The following is a 17500-nucleotide window of genomic DNA, read 5'->3' on the forward strand; positions in this document are numbered from 1 at the left end:
GGAAAGTGGGTGCAGGAGGGAAGAGGAGCGATTGGTGGAATGATGATGTAAAGAGAGTAGTAAGGGAGAAAAAGTTAGCATATGAGAAGTTTTTACAAAGTAGAAGTGATGCAAGGAGGGAAGAGTATATGGAGAAAAAGAGAGAAGTTAAGAGAGTGGTGAAGCAATGTAAAAAGAGAGCAAATGAGAGAGTGGGTGAGATGTTATCAACAAATTTTGTTGAAAATAAGAAAAAGTTTTGGAGTGAGATTAACAAGTTAAGAAAGCCTAGAGAACAAATGGATTTGTCAGTTAAAAATAGGAGAGGAGAGTTATTAAATGGAGAGTTAGAGGTATTGGGAAGATGGAAGGAATATTTTGAGGAATTGTTAAATGTTGATGAAGATAGGGAAGCTGTGATTTCGTGTATAGGGCAAGGAGGAATAACATCTTGTAGGAGTGAGGAAGAGCCAGTTGTGAGTGTGGGGGAAGTTCGTGAGGCAGTAGGTAAAATGAAAGGGGGTAAGGCAGCCGGGATTGATGGGATAAAGATAGAAATGTTAAAAGCAGGTGGGGATATAGTTTTGGAGTGGTTGGTGCAATTATTTAATAAATGTATGGAAGAGGGTAAGGTACCTAGGGATTGGCAGAGAGCATGCATAGTTCCTTTGTATAAAGGCAAAGGGGATAAAAGAGAGTGCAAAAATTATAGGGGGATAAGTCTGTTGAGTGTACCTGGTAAAGTGTATGGTAGAATTATAATTGAAAGAATTAAGAGTAAGACGGAGAATAGGATAGCAGATGAACAAGGAGGCTTTAGGAAAGGTAGGGGGTGTGTGGACCAGGTGTTTACAGTGAAACATATAAGTGAACAGTATTTAGATAAGGCTAAAGAGGTCTTTGTGGCATTTATGGATTTGGAAAAGGCGTATGACAGGGTGGATAGGGGGGCAATGTGGCAGATGTTGCAAGTGTATGGTGTAGGAGGTAGGTTACTGAAAGCAGTGAAGAGTTTTTACGAGGATAGTGAGGCTCAAGTTAGAGTATGTAGGAAAGAGGGAAATTTTTTCCCAGTAAAAGTAGGCCTTAGACAAGGATGTGTGATGTCACCGTGGTTGTTTAATATATTTATAGATGGGGTTGTAAGAGAAGTAAATGCGAGGGTCTTGGCAAGAGGCGTGGAGTTAAAAGATAAAGAATCACACACAAAGTGGGAGTTGTCACAGCTGCTCTTTGCTGATGACACTGTGCTCTTGGGAGATTCTGAAGAGAAGTTGCAGAGATTGGTGGATGAATTTGGTAGGGTGTGCAAAAGAAAAAAATTAAAGGTGAATACAGGAAAGAGTAAGGTTATGAGGATAACAAAAAGATTAGGTGATGAAAGATTGAATATCAGATTGGAGGGAGAGAGTATGGAGGAGGTGAACGTATTCAGATATTTGGGAGTGGACATGTCAGCGGATGGGTCTATGAAAGATGAGGTGAATCATAGAATTGATGAGGGAAAAAGAGTGAGTGGTGCACTTAGGAGTCTGTGGAGACAAAGAACTTTGTCCTTGGAGGCAAAGAGGGGAATGTATGAGAGTATAGTTTTACCAACGCTCTTATATGGGTGTGAAGCATGGGTGATGAATGTTGCAGCGAGGAGAAGGCTGGAGGCAGTGGAGATGTCATGTCTGAGGGCAATGTGTGGTGTGAATATAATGCAGAGAATTCGTAGTTTTGAAGTTAGGAGGAGGTGCGGGATTACCAAAACTGTTGTCCAGAGGGCTGAGGAAGGGTTGTTGAGGTCGTTCGGACATGTAGAGAGAATGGAGCGAAACAGAATGACTTCAAGAGTGTATCAGTCTGTAGTGGAAGGAAGGCGGGGTAGGGGTCGGCCTAGGAAGGGTTGGAGGGAGGGGGTAAAGGAGGTTTTGTGTGCGAGGGGCTTGGACTTCCAGCAGGCATGCGTGAGCGTGTTTGATAGGAGTGAATGGAGACAAATGGTTTTTAATACTTGACGTGCTGTTGGAGTGTGAGCAAAGTAACATTTATGAAGGGATTCAGGGAAACCGGCAGGCCGGACTTGAGTCCTGGAGATGGGAAGTACAGTGCCTGCACTCTGAAGGAGGGGTGTTAATGTTGCAGTTTAAAAACTGTAGTGTAAAGCACCCTTCTGGCAAGACAGTGATGGAGTGAATGATGGTGAAAGTTTTTCTTTTTCGGGCCACCCTGCCTTGGTGGGAATCGGCCGGTGTGATAATAATAATAATAAATACATAGATATATATACATATATATATATATACATATAGATATATACATATATATATATACATATATATATATACATATATATATATATATATATATATATATATATATATAAATATATATATATATATATATATATATATATATATATATATATATATATATATATATATATATATATATATATATATATATATATATATATTATGATCAAACCGGTGAAAGTCTCGAAGTAAGATTAAAACAACATAAATATAGCATTAGAACTGGACAAGATTCTAATGCTCTATTTATTCATGTGAGAGATTTAACCATCCAATTGATTTTCAAAAGGCTGAGAAATTTGTATCAAGCAAGTTCATGGTCAGCATGAATACAATAGAATTATGTTTCATAAACAGCAGTTTTGAAAATAATATGAATATGTCTTTTTGTTTATGTAAATTAGATTCATTTACAATTAATAAAATTTGGGAAGAATTTAATGATACATTAGACAAGTAAAAAATCTTAATGCTTGGATAGAGTATCAGGTGTGTTTCACAAAGTCAGGTGTTGTCATATGACTGAGGTGCAGTCTTGTTGTTGTGACGTTATTGTGAGGTGTTGTCTTGCCTCTTTATATGAAAGTGCTTGGAATTTCGCTATTTGTTTCACAGTGGTTTTTTTGCATAATGTGATATCACCTGTTTAATTTGGTCTTATTGATACTCACACACACACACACACTTAAACAAACAAATTATATATATATATATATATATATATATATATATATATATATATATATATATATATATATATATATATATATATATATATATATATATATATATATATATATATATATATTACTATGTATATATATATATATATATATATATATATATATATATATATATATATATATATATATATATATATATATATATATATATATATATGAAGTGTAGAGGAGAGAGAGAGATTTTGGGAAATGTTGAGTGAATGCGTGGGGAGTTTTGAACCAAGTGAGAAAGTGCTTGTGGTTGGGGATTTCAATGCTAAAGTGGGTAAAAATGTTGTGGAGGGAGTAGTAGGTAAATTTGGGGTCCCAGGGATAAATGAAAATTGGGAGCCTTTAATTGAGCTATGTGTAGAAAGAGGCTTGGAAATAAGTAATACATATCTTATTGAAAAAGAGGATAAATAAATATACAACTTATGATATAGCACGTAATGAAAGTAGTTTGTTAGATTATGTATTGGTAGATAAAAGGTTGATGGGTAGGCTCTAGGACGTACACGTTTATAGAGGGGCAACTGATATATCGGATCATTATCCAGTTGTAGCTACAGTTAGAGTAAGAGGTAAATGGGACAAGAGGAAAATGGTAACAACAAGTAAGAGGGAGGTGAAAGTGTATAAACTTAGGGAGGAGGAAGTTCGGGTGAGATATAAGCGACTATTGGCAGAAAGGTGGGCTGGTGCAAGTATGAGTAGCGGGGGGGGGGCTTGAAGTGGGTTGAAATAGTTTTAAAATGCAGTATTAGAATGTGGGGCAGAAGTTTATGGTTATAGGAGGGTGGGTGCAAGAGGAAAGAGGAGTGATTGGTGGAATGATGTAGTAAAGGGTGTGATAAAAGAGAAAAAGGTAGCTTATGAGAGGTTTTTACAAAGCAGAAGTGTTATAAGGAGATTAGAGTATACGGACAGTAAAAGAAAGGTGAAGAGAGTGGTGAGAGAATGCAAAATGAGAGCAGATGATAGAGTGAGAGAGGCTCTGTCAAGAAATTTTAAGAAAATATGAAAAAAATTTGGAGTGAGTTAAACAAGTTAAGAAAGCCTAGGGAACGAATGGATTTGTCAGTTAAAAACAGAGTAGGGGAGTCAGTAGAAGGGGAGATGGAAGTATTGGGTAGATGGCAAGAATATTTTGAGGAACTTTTAAATGTCGACGGCGGTAATTTCATGCTCTGGCCAGGGAGGTATACCATCTTTTAGGAATGAAGAAGAGCAGGATGTGAGTGTGGGGGAGCTGCGTGACGCATTACATAGAATGAAAGGGGGTAAAGCAGCTGGAACTGATGGGATCATGACAGAAATGTTAAAAGCAGGGGGATAATATAGTGTTGGAGTGGTTGGTATTTTTGTTTAATGTATGAAAGAGGGGAAGGTACCCTTAATATAAAGGGAAGGGAGACAAAAGAAATAATAAAAATTATAGTATACTGAGTATACCAGGAAAAGTGTACGGTAGGGTTATTATTGAAAGAATTGGAGGTAAGACAGAATGTAGGATTGCGGATGAGCAAGGAGGTTTCAGAGTGGGTAGGGGATGTGTGGATCAAGTGTTTACATTGAAGCATATATGTGAACAGTATTTAGATAAAGGTAGGGAAGTTTTTATTGCATTTATGGATTTATTAAAGATATATGATAGAGTGGATAGGGGAGCAATTTGGCAGATGTTGCAAGTATATATGGAATAGGTGGTAAGTTACTAAATGCTGTTAAGAGTTTTTATCATGATAGTGAGGCTCTGGTTAGGGTGTGTACAAGTGAGGGAGACTACTTCCCGGTAAAAGGTTGGAGGGAGAGGGTAAAGGAAGTTTTGTGGGCGAGGGGCTTGGACTTCCAGCAAGCGTGCGTGAGCGTGTTAGATAGGAGTGAATGGAGATGAATGATATTTGGGACCTGGCGAGCTGTTGGAGTGTGAGCAGGGTAATATTTAGTGAAGGGATTCAGAAAAACCGGTTATTTTATATAACCGGACTCGAATCCTGGAAATTGGAAGTACAATGCCTGCACTTTAAAAGAGGGGTTTAGGATATTGGCAGTTTAGAGGGATATGTTGCGTATCTTTATACGTATATACTTCTAAACTGTTGGATTCTGAACACCTCTGCAAAAACAGTGATTATTTGTGAGGTGAAAGTGTTGAATGATGATGAAAGTATTTTCTTTTTGGGGATTTTCTTTCTTTTTGGGTCACCCTGCCTCGGTGGGAGACGGCCGACTAGCTAATATATATACATATATATATATATATACATATATATATATATACATATATATATATATACATATATATATATATACATATATATATATACATATATATATATACATATATATATATACATATATATATATATACATATATATATATATATATACATACATATATATATATATATATAAGACTGTTGAGTAGACTTCAGGATGTACATGTTTATAGAGGGGCCACAGATATATCAGATCACTTTCTAGTTGTAGCTACACTGAGAGTAAAAGGTAGATGGGATACAAGGAGAATAGAAGCATCAGGGAAGAGAGAGGTGAAGGTTTATAAACTAAAAGAGGAGGCAGTTAGAGTAAGATATAAACAGCTATTGGAGGATAGATGGGCTAATGAGAGCATAGGCAATGGGGTCGAAGAAGTATGGGGTAGGTTTAAAAATGTAGTGTTAGAGTGTTCAGCAGAAGTTTGTGGTTACAGGAAAGTGGGTGCAGGAGGGAAGAGGAGCGATTGGTGGAATGATGATGTAAAGAGAGTAGTAAGGGAGAAAAAGTTAGCACATGAGAAGTTTTTACAAAGTAGAAGTGATGCAAGGAGGGAAGAGTATATGGAGAAAAGGAGAGAGGTTAAGAGTGTGGTGAAGCAATGTAAAAAGAGAGCAAATGAGAGAGTGGGTGAGATGTTATCAACAAATTTTGTTGAAAATAAGAAAAAGTTTTGGAGTGAGATTAACAAGTTAAGAAAGCCTAGATAACAAATGGATTTGTCAGTTAAAAATAGGAGAGGAGAGTTATTAAATGGAGAGTTAGAGGTATTGGGAAGATGGAGGGAATATTTTGAGGAATTGTTAAATGTTGATGAAGATAGGGAAGCTGTGATTTCGTGTATAGGGCAAGGAGGAATAACATCTTGTAGGAGTGAGGAAGAGCCAGTTGTGAGTGTGGGGGAAGTTCGTGAGGCAGTAGGTAAAATGAATGGGGGTAAGGCAGCCGGGATTGATGGGATAAAGATAGAAATGTTAAAAGCAGGTGGGGATATAGTTTTGGAGTGGTTGGTGCAATTATTTAATAAATGTATGGAAGAGGGTAAGGTACCTAGGGATTGGCAGAGAGCATGCATAGTTCCTTTGTATAAAGGCAAAGGGGATAAAAGAGAGTGCAAAAATTATAGGGGGATAAGTCTGTTGAGTATACCTGGTAAAGTGTATGGTAGAGTTATAATTGAAAGAATTAAGAGTAAGACGGAGAATAGGATAGCAGAAGAACAAGGAGGCTTTAGGAAAGGTAGGGGGTGTGTAGACCAGGTGTTTACAGTGAAACATATAAGTGAACAGAATTAAGATAAGGCTAAAGAGGTCTTTGTGGCATTTATGGTTTTGGAAAAGGCGTATGACAGGGTGGATAGGGGGGCAATGTGACAGATGTTGCAAGTGTATGGTGTAGGAGGTAGGTTACTGAAAGCAGTGAAGAGTTTTTACGAGGATAGTGAGGCTCAAGTTAGAGTATGTAGGAAAGAGGGAAATTTTTTCCCAGTAAAAGAATGCCTTAGACAAGGATGTGTGATGTCACCGTGGTTGTTTAATATATTTATAGATGGGACTGTAAGAGAAGTAAATGCGAGGGTCTTGGCAAGAGGCGTGGAGTTAAAAGATAAAGAATCACACACAAAGTGGGAGTTGTCACAGCTGCTCTTTGCTGATGACACTGTGCTCTTGGGAGATTCTGAAGAGAAGTTGCAGAGATTGGTGGATGAATTTGGTAGGGTGTGCAAAAGAAGAAAATTAAAGGTAAATACAGGAAAGAGTAAGGTTATGAGGATAACAAAAAGATTAGGTGATGAAAGATTGGATATAAGATTGGAGGGAGAGAGTATGGAGGAGGTGAACGTATTCAGATATTTGGGAGTGGACGTGTCAGCGGATGGGTCTATGAAAGATGAGGTGAATCATAGAATTGATGAGGGAAAAAGAGTGAGTGGTGCACTTAGGAGTCTGTGGAGACAAAGAACTTGTTGATATTTTGAGCCCTATTGTTGGCAAAATTTCTAACTTTAATGCTAAAAACAACATAGACTTGGTTGATAAATTAAGCTCCTTGACTGACTTAAATGATTTTAACATGGTTAGTTTTGATGTTACTTCCTTGTTTACGAAAGTTCCTGTTGATGATTTATTTAGTTTCTAATCTGAAGAACTCGTTAACTATGATTTACCATTGCCAGTTCCTACTATCATTAAACTTATTAAACTTTGCATTGTTGATGCAAAATTTGTATTTAATGATAAGTTTTACACTCGGAAGTTTGGTATGGCAATGGGAAATCCTCTTTCACCTATTCCTAGTAACCTATACATGGAATTTTTTGAAACAAGGTTGCTTAACACAATCCTCCCTAATAGAGCTAAATGGTTCGGATATGTTGATGATATTTTGTGTCTTATGCCCAAAAATGTAGATATACACCATTTCCTTGGAAAATTATACAGCTTAGCCCATTCTATAAACTTTACTGTTGAGTTTGAAGAAAATAACTCATTGCCTTTTCTAGATGTTTTAATTATTAAGGATAATAATGAATTCAAATTTAAAATTTACAGAAAACCTACAAATAACTGTTCCTATGTCCACTATTATTCCTCGCATCAAGATAGAGTCAAACTCTCTGTTTTCTCATCAATGTTTTTGAGAGCTTTACGAATTTGTAGTCCTGAGTTCATAGATGAGGAAATATCCAAAATTTATGAAATAGGTAATGGTTTAAAATACCCAAGAAATGTAATTGATAAATCTTTTAAACTTGCTAGAAATACTTTTTACAATCCAAAAAGGGACAACCAGCCTTATTCAACTAATAATATGTTGGATCTCCCTTACCATGTAAACTTGGTTGATATGCCTTTTCTTCTTAAGACTTTTAATATTAAAGTTGCATTCAAAAATCTTGATACAGTAAAAAAAACTTTTGATAAAGAATTCCCCCCAAAATGCTGATGAATGTGTCTATAAGATTCCTTGTAAAATTTGCGATAAAGTTTATTACGGTCAAACTGGTAAAAATCTGGAACTAAGATTAAAACAACATAAATATAGCATTAGAACTGGACAAGATTTCAATGCTGTATTTATTCATGTAAGAGATTTTAACCATCCAATTGATTTTCAAAAAGTTGAGAAAGTAGTATCAAGCAAGTCCATGGTCGACAGGAATATAATTGAATCTTGTTTCATAAAAAGCAGTTTTGACAATAATATGAATATTTCCTATGGTTTATATAAATTAGATCCATTTATAATTAATAGAATTTGGGAAGAATTTAATAATACACAGGACAAATAATAATTTTTAAATTTTCATGGGTAGAATAGTTTGTGGGTGAGTTGTGCAAAGTACCTATCCAAGTTGGGTCGGCGCGCGTCAGGTGTTTAACCGTTGTGGGATCTGATAGTGAGGTGTTGGCCAGACCCCTTATATAACTTCCTTGGATGCTTTACTTTCATAGTTCCTTGATAATGTGAGTAGTCACGAAAGCGCTTGGAATTTCTCTATTCTTTCAGAGTAGTTGTTTTGCATATTCTGAAATCACCTGTTTACTGTGATCTTATTGCATATATATATATATATATATATATATATATATATATATATATATATATATATATATATATATATATATATATATATATATATATATATATATATGTATGTATACAGATATATATATATGTATACAGATATATATATATATATATATATATATATATATATATATATATATATATATATATATATATATATATATATAAAATATATATATATATATATATATATATATATATATATATATATATATATATATATATATATATGTATACAGATATATATATATATATATATATATATATATATATATATATATATATATATATATAATGTATTTATATATATATATATATATATATATATATATATATATATATATATATATGTATATTTATATATATATATATATATATATATATATATATATATATATATATATATATATATATATATATATATATATATATATACGCTTTTCTGTAAAACCTACAAATAACTGTTACTATGTCCACTATTATTCTTCGCATCAAGATAGAGTCAAACTGTCTGTTTTCTCATCAGTGTTTTTGAGAACTTTAACGAATTTGTAGTCCTGAGTTCATAGATGAGGAAATATCCAAAATTTACGAAATAGGTAATGATTTAAAATAACCAAGAAACGTAATTGATAAATCTTTTAAAGTTGATGGAAATACTTTTTACAATTCAAAAAGGGACAACGAGCCTTTTTCAGCTAAAATTATTTTGGTTCTCCCTTACCATGAAAACTTGGTTGATATGCCTTCTCTTCTTAAGACTTTTAATATTAAAGTTGTATTCAAAAATCTTGATACAATAAAAAAACTTTTGATAAAGAATTCCCCCCAAAATGCTGATGGATGTGTCTATAAGATTCCTTGTAAAATTTGCGATAACGTTTATTACGGTCAAACTGGTAAAAATCTCGAACTAAGATTAAAACAACATAAATATAGCATTAGAACTGGACAAGATTCCAAAGCTCTATTTATTCATGTAAGAGATTTTAACCATCCAATTGATTTTCAAAAGGTTGAGAAAGTAGTATCAAGCAAGTCCATGGTCGACAGGAATATAATTGAATCTTGTTTCAAAAAAAGCAGTTTTGACAATAATATGAATATTTCCTTTGGTTTATATAAATTAGATCCATTTATAATTAATAGAATTTGGGATGAATTTAATAATACACAGGACAAATAATAATTTTTTAAATTTTCTTGGGTAGAATAGTTTGTTGGTGGGTTGTGCGAAGAACCTGTCCAGTTGGGCCGGCGCGCGTCAGGTGTGTAACTGTTGTGGGATCTGATAGTGAGGTGTTGGCCAGACCCCTTATATTCCTTCCTTGGATGCTTTACTTTCAAAGTTCCTTGATAATGTGAGTAGTCACGAAAGCGCTTGGAATTTCTCTATTCTTTCACAGTGGTTGTTTTGCCCTGATATATATATATATATATATATATATATATATATATATATATATATATATATATATATATATATATATATATATATATATATATATATATATATATATATATATATATATATATGTACTCACCAAATTGTGTTTGCAGGGGTCGAGACTCAGCTCCTGGCCTCGCCTCTTCACTGATCGCTACTAGGTCCTCTCTCTCTCTGTGCTTTCTGAGCTTTGTCATACCTCGTCTTAAAACTATGTATGGTTCCTGACTCCACTACGTCTCTCGCTAGGTTATTCCATTTTTTGACGACTCTATGACTGAAGAAATACTTCATAAGATCCCTGTGACTCGTCTGAGTCTTCAGCTTCCAACTGTGACCCCTTGTTTCTGTGTCCCCTCTCTGGAACATTCTGTCTCTCTCCTCCTTATTTATTCCACGCAGTAGCTTGTATGTCGTTATCATGTCGCCCCTGACCCTTCTGTCCTCCAGTGTCGTCAGTCTGATTTCCCTCAACCTTTCATCGTAGGACATTCCTCTCAGCTCTGGAACTAGCCTTTTTGCAAACCTTTGTACTTTTTCTAGCTTCCTGACGTTCTTGACTAGGTGTGGGTTCCAAACTGGTGCTGTATACTCCAGTATGGGCCTAACGTACACAGTGTACAGTGTCTTGAACGATTCCATATGCTGCAGCAGCTATCTGGTTGATGTATGCCTCCGGAGATGTGCTCGGTGTTATGGTCCCCCCAAGATCTTTCTCCTTGAGGGAGGTCTGTAGTCTTTGTCCACCTAGCCTATACTCTGTCTGCAGTCCTCTTTGCCCTTTCCCAATCTTCATGAGTTTGCATTTGGCAGGGTTGAATTCGAGAAGCCAGTTTCTGGACCATGTCTCCAGTCTGTCCAGGTCTCTTTGTAGTCCTGCCTCATCCTCATCCCATTTAATTCTTCTCTTCAACTTCGCATTAACTGCGAACAGGGACACTTCAGAGTCTATCCCTTCCACCATGTCATTCACATATATAAAAAATACCACTGGTCCTAGAACTGACCCTTGTGGGACCCCGCTCGTCACAGGCTCCCACTGTGATACCTCTTCACGTACCATGACTCGTTGTTGCCTCCCTCTCAGATATTCTCTGATCCATTGCAGTGCCCTCTCTGTTATACGCACCTGATCCTCCAGCTTCTGCACTAAACTCTTGTGAGGAACTGTGTCGAAGGCCTTCCTTCAGTCTAGGAAAATGCAATCCATCCACCCCTCACTCTCGTGTCTTACTTCTGTTACCTTATCATAAAACTTAAGAAGGTTCGTGACACAGGCTTTGCCTTCCATGAATCCATGCTGTTTGTCATTTATCTTGTTCCGTTCCAGGTGCTCCATCACTCACTCTCCTCTTGATAATTTTCTCCATGACTTTGCATGCTATACACGTCAGACACGCTTGTCTGTAGTTTAGTGCCTCGTTTCTGTCTCCTTTCTTAAAAATGGGGAATACATTTGCCGTCTTCCATATCTCAGGTAGTTGCCCACTTTCAAGGGATATATTGAAGATTGTGGTTAGGGGCACGCACAGCGTCTCTGCTACTTCTCTAAGGACCCACGGTGAGATGTTTTCCGGTCCCATCGCCTTTAAGGTATCAAGGTCATTTAGCAGCTTCTGCACCTCATCCTCCGTTGTTCGTATGTCATTCAGCACTTGTTGGTATATTCCCTATTAATGTTCCCCTCTGTGCTGTCTTCCCAGAGCTCTTCCTGTGTCTACTGTAAATACTCCTTAAATCTCATGTTTAACTCCTCACACACCTCCTGATCGTTTCTTGAGAGTTCCCCACCTTCTGTTCTCAGCCTGATCACCTGGTATTTGACTGTTGTCTTCCTCCTGATGTGGCTATACAACAGTTTCGGGTCAGACTTGACTTTCGATGCTATGTTGTTTTCATACTGTCGCTTACCTGTGCATACTCGTTCCGGGTTCTGCGACTAATCTCCCTATTTTCATGTGTTCTATGCCTTCTGTATTTTTTCCATTCTCAAGTGCACTTAGTTTTTGCCTCCTTACACCGTCGGGTAAACCAGTGGCTCGTTCTGGTCTTCCCATTATTTCCTTTGCCCTTGGGAATAAACCTTTCCTCTGCCTCCTTGCACTTTGTTGTTACGTATTCCATCATTTCGTTTACTGACTTTCCTACCAGTTCTGTGTCCCACTGAACCTCCTGCAGAAAGTGTCTCAAACCTATGTAGTCCCCTCTTTTATAGTCTGGCTTTTCCCATTCAACTCCTGTTACCCACTCCACTTGTAACTCTCCTATGTATTCAGTGCACAGAACAACGTGGTCACTAGCTCCTAGGGGACTCTCATATGTGATGTTCTCAATGTCTGAACTGCCAAGGGTGAACACAAGTTCCAGTCTTGCTGGCTCGTCCTCCTCTCTCACTTTGGTAGTGTCCTTAACATGTTGGTGCATGAGGTTTTCCAGCACCACATCCATCATCTTGGCTCTCCATGTTTTGGGACCCCCGTGTGGCTCCAGGTTTTCCCAGTCAATCTCCCTGTGGTTGAATCGCCCATAACCAGTAACTTTACTCTGCTCGAGTGAGCTCTTCTTGCCACCTCAGCAAGTGTGTCCACCATTGCTCTGTTGCTCGCTTCATATTCCTCTCTTGGCCTCCTGCAGTTCTGTGGCGGATTTACATCACTGCAATGACTACCTTGTGCTCCTATGTACTACTATGTAGTCCCTTTCTCTAATCTCGTCTATGCCTCCCATTTTCTCGAATATCCATCGGTTTTTTACGAGCAGTGCAACCCCTCCTCCCCGTCTGCCCCTTCTATCTTTCCTCGTGATCTGATGTGTGTGTGTGTTTGCGTGTGTTTGCGTGTGTGTGCGTGTGTGTGCGTGTGTGCGCGTGTGTGTGCGCGCTTGTAATATTTATATACACACACATCCCAGGGTTGAAATCTTGAGTTACAGATGGATTCAATGATCAAGTTGAAGAAGGAAGCCATAAAAAGGGCGGCGCAAGTATTCACGCCTGGTCAGGACTCTTCTGTGGTTATCGCTAGCTACGATGATTGGTCGCAAACCTACGAACAGGTACATAAACAGCTATGCTCCTTCACTAAAAATTTTATAACAATTTTCTGATTTTTTGTGAAAAGTCATAATACCTATTACGTAAACTTATTACTTCACTCTGCCTTAACAATAAATTTATTTTGACTAAAAACTATTAAGATATATTTAAAAATAAATTATTTTTTAATTGAGTTCCGCGTGAGATTAATAAAATAGCCGGATTTACAGGTTTTGCTTAAGTGGTTGAGCAGTGGACCTGTTAATCTCAGAACCATGGTTCAAGCCTCCCGTCCATCTTTCTGTATAATCATTTACAGATATTTATTACGGCTTAATCTGATTTCATGGACTATATGACTATAACGGAGGTAAGGATAGATTTACTTCTGGGCTCTGAGGAGGAGTCTGCAGTTACGGTTGGTTCTTCTGACGGGAAAGAAGTACAGAAGAACAAAAAACGCAGTCAGCAGGACTCGAAACCATGTCAGGGAATTCTGGAAAGGATCCCCAAGTGACACTCTATAATACTCAGCCAAAGACGCCTCAAAAGCTAGGCTGCCCAGTTTACAAGCAATGTTTCTGCCTAACCTGGGCACACCAGTAGGCCTTAAGCATGGTTTCAAGCTATTTTATTATCCTTTTGTATGTTTTGACCTCACAAGTGACATTTTTTACATGACTGCATCATGGAGAAACAAGTGGAGAGAAGGTCGAGGACAGCAGGATTCGAAAACACGTCAGGTTAGTCTGGCAAGGTTCCCCAAGTGACTGACGATTATGCCACTCGGCCACAAATGCCTCAAAAGCTAGGTTTAAACTGGTTTAAAAAGCGCTTGTGATGCCAGAACATACAATAAAAGGATGAAATAGTTTGAAACCCTTTTTAAGGAGGCACACTGGTGTGCCACTGTTAGGAAGAAACGGCTTGTAAACCAGGCTGCCCAACTTTTGAAGCATCTGTGGTCGAGAAGTCTGAGACGTCATTTGGGGAACCTTGCCAGACTCCCCTGACATGGTTTAGAATTATATATGTGTATGTCGTGCCGATAGGTAAAACTTTCGATTTTGGCTTAAGTAGCAATGCTCTTCTTGCCGTAAAAGGCAAGCGAAAATTTGTGAATGCAATAATTTCGCAAAAATCATCTGAACCTATCGAAAAAAAATATTTCATTGTACTTGTTTATTATTAAATTATTGTAAATTTATCTTAAATATATTTAGATGCATTAGGCTAGATTAAATTACGCTTGTTATAATAAGGTTAAGTAACTTTTCTAAGGTTCTTTTGGTGCAAAATTCTAATTTTTAAATAAACATTAATGAAAAATATATCTTTAAACGTATAGGAGAAAATTTTAAAATGTATTTAATTTTAAATGAGTTCTTGCTAATTGACAAATTTTACCTATTCAGGAGTTTATTTCTTTTGTATATGTCCAATCCCTCTCAAAAAAAATCACTCTTTCTGTATTTGCACTCTGTTTTTCGTATAACAATTCCCATAATATACAGATTTCTAACAAATCTTGGGACGAGTGATTAATTATACAGACAGTAAAATTAATTTTCAGGAACAATAGCTTCTAATTGTTCTGTTGTTCATGTCCAGTCTCTAGGTGACGGAAGGTACAGGTCGCACATCATTGCTGCAGAGGAAGTTACAAGAATGGTTCCTAAGGAACGGAGGCAGTTGGTGAGAGTTCTTGACGTTGCTGCAGGCACTGGATGGGTTGGTCGTGAGCTTCATAAAAATGGATTCACGTGAGTGCAATTAAATGTTTTAGAAATTTTGTTACGTATTTCTTAAGCATAGCAGGATTAAAGTGGATCTGGAAATAATTACTTACGCTTTTGTAACACATTGACACTTTGTTTTCTAATCTAATCCTATTCTGATCCCAATACTGTATATAATGTTGAAATAAATTTTGTTTCTCAGCTAATAAAAGTATTGTACAATTTTAAAACTTGAAAGCAGACGCGCTCGCACACACATAAACTTTAACAGTTCTTCCTGGATTTAGCTGTTGCTGGCGGCAGTGTTGACAAGTGATCACAACAGTTATTAACAACAGGTCAGAGTTACCACCTAAATCAGAAAAAAATGCAAATGTCTGGTCAGTGATTGTTGTAGTGCAGTGATACAGTGATCTGGAAAATAAAGAAATATAAAACAAAATAGAGAATAAATTCTCCAACAGTTGGTGTTGTCATAAGTGAGCTGTGACTACACTGTAATATTGTCCTGGTAATGATCACAATAATAAGGGAAAGTGTGTGAATACCACCGTGTTGAGTGAGTCAGTGGCAAAAACTGCAATATATGATAAGAAGAGCATTAGAAAATAAGTCATATAGACACTGTATGCCATTATAAGACACCAAGAGGAGGATTTCAAGTAGGCTGACAAGAAACACCGAATATTAATTTATATGTGGAAGCAATTTAGTCGGTGTCTTTGTTTTTTTGTCTCGCCCAGCTGAATGTATAGGATCACTCAATACCTTTGAGTACCAGGAGATAAGTAGAGGCAGCCATGATCGAATATTTAGTAAATCATTTGGATAACTAAATAACTGTGATTAATTTTCAACTACATGGGCAGTGATAAGTGTATTTATGGGCATCATTAAAGGATCTCATGTGGGCTACTAAAAAATATAATAGCAATTGTTATTATACACAATTAGGAACAGAGAGAAAGAAAATCAAATAACACTTCAGAAAGTTAGAATAATGGTCTATCACAATATAAATAGTGACTGTGCGTCAGTAAATGATATAATAATAATTGCTCATAAATAATTACATGGATTTTTTTTATAATTTCTATAAATTCAGCTTGTGTATATATGAATATAATAATTGTGTATAAAATGTGACGCTGATTTGACCCTTCAAGAAATTTGGGTGAAGGAGGCAGTGCAGCGGGTGTGGAGTGAAGAACTGGGATAAATAGCGTGGAAAACCCTTACAATTCGGAAGCAAGGATGATAAATTAGAGGTCCCAGATTCTTCCCACTAGCACTTCTTAGCTAAGTGACGCTTACCCATAACGTACAGTAGTTTCGCATTGACCATTGTAAATTCTATTTGTTAGGGTAGCGTTAAGGTGTGTTCCACAAATAATAACTGATCCATTAACTAACTGGTGAATTATCAGGTTAAATTTTTCTGCTGGTCATACACAAACTGATGTACGAACCACAGCCTGGCTGGTCAGGTATTGACTAGGTGTCTGTCCAGCTCCTTCTTGAAGACAGCCAGGGATCTATGGGTAATCCCCATATGTATGCTGGTAGGCAACTAAACAGTCTTGGGCCCCTGACACTTATTGTGTTGTCTTTCAGTGTACTCGTTGTGCTGCTGCTTTTGATTGGGGGAATGTTGCATCTTCTGCTTAGTCTTTTGCTTTCATAAGGAATGATTTTCGAGTGCAAGTTTGGTATTAATCCTTCTAGAATTTTCCAAGTGTATATTATGATGTATCTTTCTCGCCTGCGTTCCAGGGATAAAAGTCAAGGGACGTCAACCGTTCCCAGTGAGAGGTAATTCTAAATTACCTCTGTGTAACATACCACATTTTAAACTGACTAATTTTTCATGAACATGGGTAATGCTGAGTGTACTATGAGTGTGCACCAGTTTTTATTATTAAAGTAAATGTTAGTATATAATTGATTAGTAATAGAATAAAAGATATTTGTAAAAGCCTAGAAGAGTTGTGCAGGCTAGCGTACATAAAGTGACCTCCTCTCCTTCTCAAAGACAGACAGACACACAAACACACAGACAGACACACAGACAGACAAAGACAGACACACACACACATACACACTCATACACACTCATACACATACACACTCATACACACACACACACACACACACACACACACACACACACACACACACACACACACACACACACACACACTACAATGGATCAGGGAATACTTGTCAGGAAGACAGCAGCGAGTCATGGTACGTGGCGAGGTGTCAGAGTGGGCACCTGTGACCAGCGGGGTCCCACAGGGTTCAGTCTTAGGACCAGTGCTGTTTCTGGTATTTGTGCACTACATGATGGAAGGAATAGACTCCGAAGTGTCCCTGTTTGCAGATGACGTGAAGTTGATGAGAAGAAT

At 37.0% G+C, this 17500-nt stretch overlaps 1 protein-coding gene across 3 annotated transcripts in view; it reads left to right on the forward strand.

Annotated features, from left to right (window-relative positions):
- The window catches only part of LOC128704153 (methyltransferase-like protein 27), a 111157-nt gene that overhangs the window by 9265 nt on the left and 84392 nt on the right, over window positions 1–17500 (forward strand). Inside the window, exons 2-3 of one of the 3 annotated variants that reach the window (XM_070099018.1) lie at window positions 13230–13373; window positions 14965–15116. In XM_070099018.1, coding sequence (XP_069955119.1) covers window positions 13251–13373; window positions 14965–15116 — 275 coding nt within the window. In that variant the 5' untranslated portion in view covers window positions 13230–13250. The remainder of the gene's footprint in view (window positions 1–13229; window positions 13374–14964; window positions 15117–17500) is intronic. The other 2 variants (XM_070099017.1, XM_070099019.1) reach the window with 2 other exon arrangements.

This window comes from Cherax quadricarinatus, chromosome 66, assembly GCF_038502225.1.
Source record: "Cherax quadricarinatus isolate ZL_2023a chromosome 66, ASM3850222v1, whole genome shotgun sequence".
NCBI lineage: Eukaryota > Metazoa > Arthropoda > Malacostraca > Decapoda > Parastacidae > Cherax > Cherax quadricarinatus.